The sequence below is a fragment of the Hypanus sabinus genome (genome assembly GCF_030144855.1).
Source record: "Hypanus sabinus isolate sHypSab1 chromosome 31 unlocalized genomic scaffold, sHypSab1.hap1 SUPER_31_unloc_3, whole genome shotgun sequence".
Taxonomy (NCBI): domain Eukaryota; kingdom Metazoa; phylum Chordata; class Chondrichthyes; order Myliobatiformes; family Dasyatidae; genus Hypanus; species Hypanus sabinus.
Genome location: NW_026778955.1, coordinates 334,596 through 344,547, shown reverse-complemented (window position 1 = coordinate 344,547; position 9,952 = coordinate 334,596). Strand labels below are relative to the sequence as shown.

The window sequence follows — 9,952 nt, the reverse complement described above, 5'->3', positions numbered from 1 at the left end:
TTCATCAGCCCCAGACAGTTTATGCTGCCTGACCTGCTGACTTCCTGCAGCGCTTTACATCTGCTGAATCTCGTGTGTTTTATATCTGCATTTGTAAGTGAGTTGGACTTCGTCACACGGATTGCCTGTTGACGCTGAATACGCTGTATTTAAGTTGCTGCTGAGTTTTCTACATAAATACATTTATCTGTGGAACTGGTCTTTGCTTCAATGGCACCGTGGATACCCAGAAACCTCTGCGCTTGAAAATCGGGCGCTTAGCGACCAAACGCGCAGGCGTGAGAGTCGCAGATCGTTCCCGGAAACTGCGCATGCGCTCGGTGGACGACATGCTGGGGAGAATCAGCAGCAGGTAGGAGCGGGGCTGCGGGCGGGAGTTTCATCCACTGCACGACTGAGAGACTGTTGTTGCGAGCTCCGGACACACCGTGACCCCGCACCCGGGGACATTCCCGGTCCTTTTGCCCCTCGATCCGTGTCGGGGCCCCGGGGAGCTTTGTGTTGATCGGGGGAGGACGCGGCGTCGTTTCTGTGGCGCATGCGCATCACTGTGTCCGTGATGTTCAGAACCAGGTTTAATATCACTGGCGTGTACCGTGAAATCTCGTTTTGCGGCAGCAGTACTATTATACAGGTGTGGATTTTCGCGAATAAAACGGAGTGAGGCGTTTTAAGTGTAATGAAACCCGTAACATATTTTATGGGACCCCAAAGCCCAGAACACACAAGTCTACTCAAAATCCGGAGGGAACAACGTCGTCACGTCAGAGCAGCCCCAACTCGAGGTGACCCTACCAGGGGTGCAGTGATAATGCTTGCCATTTCCTATATCCTCTCTAAATCTATGTCACACCAAATTTGTGTACCTGCTCATTACACGAATGGGGCAAGGAAGTTACCCAGTGCATGAAATGAGCAGGTACACAAATTGGGTGTGACATAGATATATGAATAGGGCTTCTTAAATGTCAAGTACTAAACCAAGATAAATGAAATATATGAATTCCAGAGCTCCACAGAAATATAATCGTAGTTAAAGACATTAACAAGATTATAGCCTATCGCTACATTTCAGTGTATAACTGGTTCAATAAAACATATAATACAATAATATGACAAAGTATTGCACAGTTGCACTCACTAATTATCATAAGATATAATTATCAAGCAAGTAAAGAAAAAGATGTATTTTATCCATTTAAAAGTAATTACCTACTTAGCAAATGCAACCAATGAGAAGTTTCACAATAATTTCCACAAAGGGTCAGGTGTAATATGTGTTTGGGGGACTGAAGCAACTCTTGTCCTGGTGTCATCTGCTGATCTGTGGTACCGCAGCCATGATGTGACATCTGGCTCAGGATTCCACTGAATTAGAGGAGGTCCATGTAGTTTAACAAACATAAATGATGATACATGGTCTATGAGAATCCTTGAGTGTGTTGTTGTTATCAAGTTCACATGACTGAATCCTTGTCACATTTAGCAGTACTAATAGGAATAACTTGTGAACAGCTTAGTAATGGGCGTAAATCTTGGGGGATGCGGTGTCCGTGATCCTCCACATAATCTCTGAAGGCATTTATTACAGAGGAAGAAGAAAGCTTAAACCACTTACAGAGAGATGATATTGCAGCTTCTCTTGGACAGTAATTCAGCAGGCCAGTTATCTTTATCAAGGACACACATTTCATTTAGCAGGGATTTATACATACTTTGAGGTTTAGGAGTTTGAGAATCTTTCAAGGATGTTGCCATGAACATATGGTGTTGCAAATTGTCTATAAGACTAGTAGAAACTAGATAATTAATGGAGACAACTTTGTTGTTGCTTGTTAAGGTAATTTCTCCAAACTTCCTCTTTTCACCTGCCGTTTGAGCTTCTAGAGTTTTTGTACCACGTTGCTTTTTCAGTCTATGCAGTGATCTTATGCTCCATTTGATCAGTTTGCTTAAAAATTCGTAGTAGTGCGTTTCTGTAAACACTCTGACAGTAAACCGAGTTCATGCAACGTGTCATACGTTAGAGCTCAGTCCAATAGAAACTGTTCTGAAGAGAGTCTGTTGAACAGACCTTCACAGGTTGTTCTGTCGCTCCCAGATCTGGTTTCATCCTTCATTGCTTTTTCAAAATGAAAACACAGTGCTTCATCATTTTGCCACACTGCTGAAACCGTTCGAAACGAGCTAGCTTTGCACCTGGTGCCCAGAACATGGCCTATTTTGCAAATTTGTTCTAGTTAAGAGGCACATTGAGACAATTCCTGGGTGGTCTACTGTAAACAGAGTACAATCTGTCCATAAATGATTGAAAATGAACTTCTCTCACCGAATCACCTACTGCAAGTTCTAATCTGTGATTAAGACAGTGCCAAATTATCACATCAGGGTAACGTTCCTTGAGAATTGTAGCAACACCAGATTTGACACCAAGCTTTACGCTTGCCCCATCACTAGCAAATGCTACAAAGTTCTGTTTCAAGTAAGAGTCATCAAACCCATGGTTATTGAGACAGTTCTATAGATGCTTAGCAATACACCCTTCCCTCGTTATTTGCGTCTTCAGACAATGTGGATTCACAGTTATGCGAGGAACCTATTTCTACCAACATCTCCTTATATGTGTCCAAAACTCAGTTATGCGAGGAGCACTGCTTTCCCGCCAATACAAGTCAGGTGCACGCGCCTCACAGTCTCACTCCCGCCAGTCTCGCATCGGTTTTGGCAAGGTGTGGTTGTGCGATCTTGCGCTCTTAAAACTTTTGACTTTTTACCTACGCTGCAGTGATTTTGTGTCTGAAATGTATAACTGTGCCCTCTAAGCGACCGATATCATGTCCTGGGCCATCAGCTGAGCAGCAGAGAACCGCTTTAACACTTGAAAAAAGTTGGAAATTATAAATAGCAAGGCATCAGGTGAAGGTAACACAGCTCTGGGACACTACTGCCGGGAACAGAATCTTGCCTTTAAAGTTCTTTTGTTGCTTGACAATGCGCCAGCCCATCCTAAACATTTGAACAGCATTCATCCTAATATAACAGTGCGTTTCCTGCCGCCTAACACAACATCGCTGATTCAACCACTCGACCAAGGTGTGATCCACATTCAAGGCGTATTTTTTTACGGTGAACTATCTCTCAGATGCTGCAAGCAACAGACTATTTTGAAAATCCCTGGAGTTTACCAACGGTGAGGGAATGGTGGAAGTCGGAACACACTGGACCCAAGTTTAGAACGGAGTCTGCATTTCAGTCATTCCCTGCCATCAACCCTTCTTCCCTACAAGCAAATTTATGCTGAAAAACAAAATGCTGCCAAGCAAACAACCCTCACCACTTTCTTCAAACCGGTGTCATCTGCTGCCGTTCTGTGAGTCTTCCTTCATCCCTTGCTGTGCTTGATACGATCCTGACGACCACAACCATCCACCTTATCCATGTAAAGCTGCCCGACACCACAACAACCACTCATCTCCCGGAGCGAACACACCTGCCACTGTTGGTGAGTACAGTACACTCTACTATGTTAACTTTCTATGATTTATTACATTGAATACTACCTTAAATTGTTGAAATATACTTCTTGTAAGATGGCGATTGCTTAGCTGCTCCGAACTTTTGTTCCGTTATTTTCGCTATCTTTGCACTAAATGTCTCCATTTTTTAAACCTTAATTAGGAACTTTATTTGGTTTCTTTTACTTGCCTGTGAACACATCTACCTTACAATGTCTAGCAAGAGTTCTAAATCCGGGAGAAAGGAAGTTCCAGCTCTGCCGTCTGAGACCCTCGCTGCGCTGGAACAACACCGAGACGATATTTTAAAGGAATTTAGAACCGCTTTCAAACAGCTGGAAGCCAAACTGGATCGGATCAACGATAGAGTGGACGAACATGCTGAACACTTATCTTGCATCGATTCGACTTCTGAAGATTTAGAAAGTCGTGCTCGATATTTGGAGACTCTCTGTTCCAGCCTAGAAGAAAAAAATAATAAACTCCTTTCCAAAATGGTCGATCTCGAAAATCGGAGCAGATGTTGTAACCTTCAAATTCTTGGGTTGCCAGGGGCTACTGAACAGGGATCAACCGTGAAGTTTATCGCCAAGTTTCTCTGTGAGATATTCGGGAAAGATTTGCTTCCGAACCCGCCTGAGCTCGAAAGGGCACACAGGGTCTACGTTCCCCTGGAATTCTGGGCTCCCACCCGCTACCGGTAATTATGTGCTTTCATAAATATCAGGTAAAACACCGTCTGATTATGGAGGCACGTCGCAGAGGTACTTTTACTTTCCAAAATACAATCATTCGCTTTGTGGAAGATTTTGCACCCCAGACCTTAAAGATGCGCGCTGAGTTTAAAGGCGTAATGAAAGTGCTTTTTGATCATGGTTTTAAACCCTCTCTTCGCACTCCTGCCAATTTACGAATCACGCTTAATACTGGAAAATATAAGTGGTTTAAGTCAGTGAAGGAGGCTGAGGCATTTGTTGCAAGACTTCCGGCTATCCAGCCATCTTCGGAACCCGATCAGACCAACTAAAATGGTGGATAAGTACTTCTCATAGTAAAATTACTTTTCCTGGACTCAGACTTTACTTGAATCGCTCAGGCACTATTTATTGAAACTCTAAGGGCTGTTGACAATCTCTCCCTGGATTTGGTGTGTCTTTTTTAAATAGACATTCTGTGCTTAATGTTTCCCTATGGACGTTTAAATAGTACTTGTGTAATCTATTTTATTCTTGTATAACTTTATCTATAGAGTTCTACAATTGACTCTAACTTGTTTTGGAGGTTTGAAGTCTTTATTGAAGGCCTCCCTGTTGGTTCACAGTTTAACTGCTGATTGTTTTTTATTTATTTATTTATTTTCACTTTTTTTTAATCTTTGATTTTTTTTTCCTCTCTGTAAATGGTTGATAAGTACTCTTCTTGAATCTATAATTTTCCCCTTCCTCCCTTTTTTTTTTCCCTTTCTCTTACTTTATTCTTCCATAATTTTTCGCGGGTAGGTTAGTTTTGGTTTTCTTCCGATTTTCTCTGTATTAAGTTTTATATTTCTGCAGAAGATGTTCCAATTTGTAGTTATGTTTTCTAGTGCATAAACTAGTTACTATTTGCTATAATATTTATACGGAACTGCTGTTAATGACACAGATCTGGAAGTTATATTTAGGTTAATATTTTTGGTAGAGCTAGCTGCTTTTTTTGGTAGCCGTCTAGTTTTGGGTTGTGTGAGTGGGGTGGATTTTCCAGTTCCAACATCACTCACTGTATTTATTGTTTGTCTTTATTGCTCAGGACATGTTTATGTTTTGATTTCACGAATCTATGTTTACATTTCTGCTCCCAGACTGCTATTGTATTGCTTGACTTTTTATATGCCTGCTGCCTTTTATGCATTAGTAATTGATAATGGCTAGTGCACTTAAATTCGTGAGCTGGAATGTAAAGGGATTGAATCACCCTGTTAAAAGGAGGAAGGTATTCTCACATATTAAACAACTCAAAGCTGACATTGCTTTCCTTCAAGAAACTCATATTCGTTGTTTTGATAACTCCCGGCTTCTGTCAAAGTGGGCAGGTCAGCATTTTCATTCATCCTTTGCCACTAAAGCTAGGGGAGTCTCCATTCTTATTAACTCAAATATTCCTTTTGAGCTCCATAATAAAATATCTGATACAAATAGCCGTTTTATTATTGTTTCTGGTAAACTATACAACACTGAAGTTGTACTAGCAAACCTGTATGCTCCCAACTTTGATGATGTTAACTTTTTTGAACGTTTTTTTCTTCACTACCAGACTTAAACTCATAAACTCATGGGTGGTGACTTCAACTGTTGGTTAGATCCTAATCTGGTTCGATCGTCCTCTGTTACCAGATCACCTACTAAATCTGCCTTAGCTATCCAATCGTTTCTCTCTAATTTTGGTATCTCTGATATATGGCGTTTCCTTCATCCTACTCAGAGGGATTATTCTTTTTTTTCCACATGTTCACCATACCTTCACTAGAATTGACTATTTCTTACTCGATAACCAACTTATTCCATTGGCCTACTCTTGTGACTATCAGAGTATACTGATTTCTGACCATGCCCCAATTACTGTCTCGCTGAACTTTCCTGGTCTCCCTCAGAGGAATAAACACTGGCGGTTTGATTCAACTTTATTATCGGATGATGATTTTAAAAAATTTATTAAGGATCAGATAACCTTTTATTTTAACACTAATACATCACCTGAAGTGTCATCCCAGATTGTCTGGGATGCCATGAAAGCATCCCAGCAAATCTCAACAGAAGATCCTGTGCAGATCGATTAGACCTCATTAACCAGATTAAAGAATTGGATCAACTATGTGCTCAAACTAAGAACCCTGAACTATACAAGGAGCGTGTTGAACTCCAAACTAAATTTAATCTCCTGTCTACTCAACCTGTCAAACGCCAACTTCTCGAAAGCAAGAGTCGCTTTTACATTCATGGGGATAAGTCTGGTAAATTTCTAGCCAATCAGCTGAGCCGTTCCAGAGCCAAACAACATATTACAAAGATCCGGAAGGAGAACAGAGACTTTACATCGGATCATTTAGAAATTAATGGCGCATTTAAAAACTTTTATTCTCCGCTTTATTCCTCTGAATCTTTGAATGACAATATCTCTGCTGATCAATTTTTAAAGAATCTGAATATTCCTTCACTTTCATCTGATTTTAAAGCCAAACTTAATGCGCCTATATCATCAGAAGAAATATCTTTAGCAATTTCTGCACTGTCCTCGGGGAAATCTCCTGGACCTGATGGGTTCCCTGTAGAATTTTATAAATCATTCTCTTCACTTCTTTCTCCTCAGTTACTTTCAGTGTTATCTGATTCGTTTAATTACAGCAAATTGCCACCCTCTTTCAATGAGGCATCTTCTATTAAAAAAGGGCAAAGACCCAACAGAGTGTTCCTCATATAGGCCGATTTCTTTGCTCAATGTTGATGTAAAGATCTTAGCTAAAGTTTTGGCTCATAGATTAGAAACCGTTATTCCCTCCATTATCTCTGATGACCAATCAGGTTTTATTAAAAACCGTCTCCCTTTTTTTTAACATTCGGCGTTTATTTAATATCTTATACTCACCTCCAACTGGGATTCCTGAATGTGTTATTTCCCTCGATGCAGAGAAAGCATTTGATCGTATAGAGTGGAACTACCTTTTTGCAGTCTTAGAAAAATTTGACCTCGGTCAAAGTTTCATCTCTTGGATCAAGTTGCTGTACCTGTGTCCTACTGCTTCTGTTTTAACTAATTTTCAGAAATTCCAGGTATTTAATCTTAAACATGGCACCCGTCAGGGATGCCCCTTAAGTCACTTTCTCTTTGATTTGGCTATAGAACCTTTGGCGATAGCATTTCGAAATTGTCCTGAATTGACTGGGATTTGGAGAGGGGGTGTTGAGCGTAAAGTTTCCCTTTATGCTGATGACTTATTACTCTTCCTCTCTCAAATCCGTCTACATCCTTACCTCCAATGTTTTTGCTTCTTGACCAGTTTAGCCAGATCTCTGGCAATAAACTTAATTTACATAAGAGTGAACTTTTCCTAATTAATAAAGAAGCACAAGAATTAACATTTCGTGATCTCCCTTTTAAAGTAGCCCATAATCAATTTACTTATCTTGGAATTACGGTCACAAGGAAGTTTAAAGATCTCTTTCATGAAAACTTTGCCAATCTTTCATATACTATAAAACAGAGTCTGGTACAATGGTCATCTCTATCTATGTCTTTGGTAGGTCGGATTAATGTTGTTAAAATGTATGTTCTCCCCAAATTTTTATACTTATTTCAATCTATCCCAATTTTTATTCCTAAATCTTTTTTTGATTCCTTAGACTCTATTATTTTGTCATATCTGTGGAAGAATAAGCGCTCTAGAATTAATAAAATCCATCTCCAAAAATCTAAAAAAGAGTGTGGCATGGCTTTACCTAACTTTGGTTTATATTATTGGGCAGCTAATATACGTTGTGCTACCTTTTGGTCTTTCTTCCATGGCCAACCCGAGTGCCCTAATTGGGTGGCAATGGAATTGAGCTCCACTAAAGAATTATCTATCTCTGCACTTCTTGGCTCTGCACTCCCTAGCAGTCTGTCCAGATTAATAGCAAATCCTCTTGTTAGACATACTTTGCGTATATGGGCTCAGTTTAGGAAATGCTATGGTTTCCATGGTTTTTCCGTTTCCAGCCCTGTCATACATAATCACTTTTTTTTACCTACCACGTACAATTCAGCATTCCAGGTTTGGTATAGGAAGGGCATTAGACGTTTTGAAGATCTCTTCATTGATAATCGCTTTGCTTCTTTTCAGCAGCTCTCTGTTAAGTTCAGTCTGCCCAATGCTCATTTTTTTAGTTATCTCCAAATTAGACACTTTATTGCTCCTTTAATTCCTAACATTCCTGAAATGCCTGTGAAAAATGTTATGGACTTATTTCTTTCCATTAATCCACTAGGTAAAGGTTTAATATCAATTATCCAGGATAAATTAGCAGCCTTACGACGGGCCCCTGTGGATAAAATTAAAATGGCATGGGAGCATGATTTAAATACCTTATCTGATGAGTGCTGGGATTCGATTTTCAAATCCGTTAACTCAACCTCTCTTTGTGCTCGCCATTGCCTTTTACAGTTTAAGATTGTTCATAGAGCCCATATGTCTAAATCTAAACTATCTCGATTATACCCTGACATTAGTCCACTCTGTGATAAATGCAAGAGGGGCGTGGCCTCTCTCATTCATATGTACTGGTTCTGTCCTAGCTTGGAGAAATTTTGGAAAGATGTCTTCACTACGTTATCGTATATTCTGAATCAGCACCTAGAACCAAACCCCTTAATTGCTTTGTTCGGTTTTTGGGGCGAGACAGATTTACGACTTGAGTCCGACCAAATGCCGAATATTATCCTTTGCCTCTCTCCTGGCTAGACGCTTGATCCTCCTTAGATGGAGAGATGTTGCCCCGTCCACTCATGCTCAATGGCTTAACGACATTATGGCCTGCTTGGACCTCGAAAAAATTCATTATTCAGTTCTTAATTCGGATCTAAAGTTCCATAAGGTCTGGGGACCTTTTATCGAGTACTTTCATAACCTTCCTCGTGACTAGGGTTTTTTTTTTCTTTTCCGTCCCTTGCTTTCAGCTCCTTTTTTTTTTCTGGTAGAAGGCATTACTATCCTCTGTTGCTAAGTGTATTCACAGTCTGGGAGTTTGACTATCCTGATTTATATTCTCTATATTGTGTTGTGGTTGGTCTGGAGTTTTTTTTGTGTTGTGGGGCTTGGGGAGGATACTAATTTTACTTATCTTCAATTTAGGTGCTTTTTTTAAAAAATTCTCTTTCTCTGTATCATATTGTCATTGTATGCTTAATTTTGCACTGTATTAATGATCCTCATTGTGATTTGGGGTTTTTTAATCTGTAAAATGTATAAAAAAACTAATTAAAAAATTGTTGAAATATAATACAAATGTTGCCTTGTGGTACTGCTTTTGTGTTGGTTTGAAAATGTGAATAAATTACAGATAAGACATATTTAGGAAGCCCTTTGAAGCACAATCCCCTTTTCTCTATTTAAATAATTATTCACATTATGTGTTGACAGTGAGGAACGTATCCCCTGCGTATAACGAGGGTGGGTGTAGTTACAGCTTTCTGATCAGGCAGTTCAATTAAATCTTAAAAATATAAGATGGTGATCACCTTCCTTATCACTTTCCCATTTCAAGTAAACTATTCGGGTGGTCTCAATGCTCAGGCTTGCTGATTCATCAATGAGAACAGGAAATTTGCAATTTATCTGCTTGATATGCTGGCAAATTTTCTTTTCATATTAATGGCTCTGTGATTAATTACCTCTGTAGCACTAGTGCGGGAATGCAGTCCAATTC

The 9,952-nt window shown here is 39.8% G+C and overlaps 2 protein-coding genes across 3 annotated transcripts in view; both read left to right on the top strand.

Annotated features, from left to right (window-relative positions):
* The first annotated feature begins 298 nt into the window (after positions 1-298).
* LOC132385563 (gastrula zinc finger protein XlCGF49.1-like) overlaps positions 299-9,952 on the top strand; it is a 32,514-nt gene continuing 22,860 nt past the window's right edge. For both annotated transcript variants that reach the window (XM_059957728.1, XM_059957727.1), the window contains exon 1: positions 299-352. The gene's annotated coding sequence lies outside the window, so the exon portion shown is untranslated. The remainder of the gene's footprint in view (positions 353-9,952) is intronic.
* On the top strand, positions 1,252-9,449 carry LOC132385562 (uncharacterized). The gene is made up of 2 exons (XM_059957726.1): positions 1,252-3,502; positions 3,679-9,449. The coding sequence occupies exon 2, from the start codon at positions 7,528-7,530 to the stop codon at positions 8,986-8,988; it is 1,461 nt and encodes a 486-aa protein (XP_059813709.1). The 5' UTR covers positions 1,252-3,502; positions 3,679-7,527; the 3' UTR covers positions 8,989-9,449.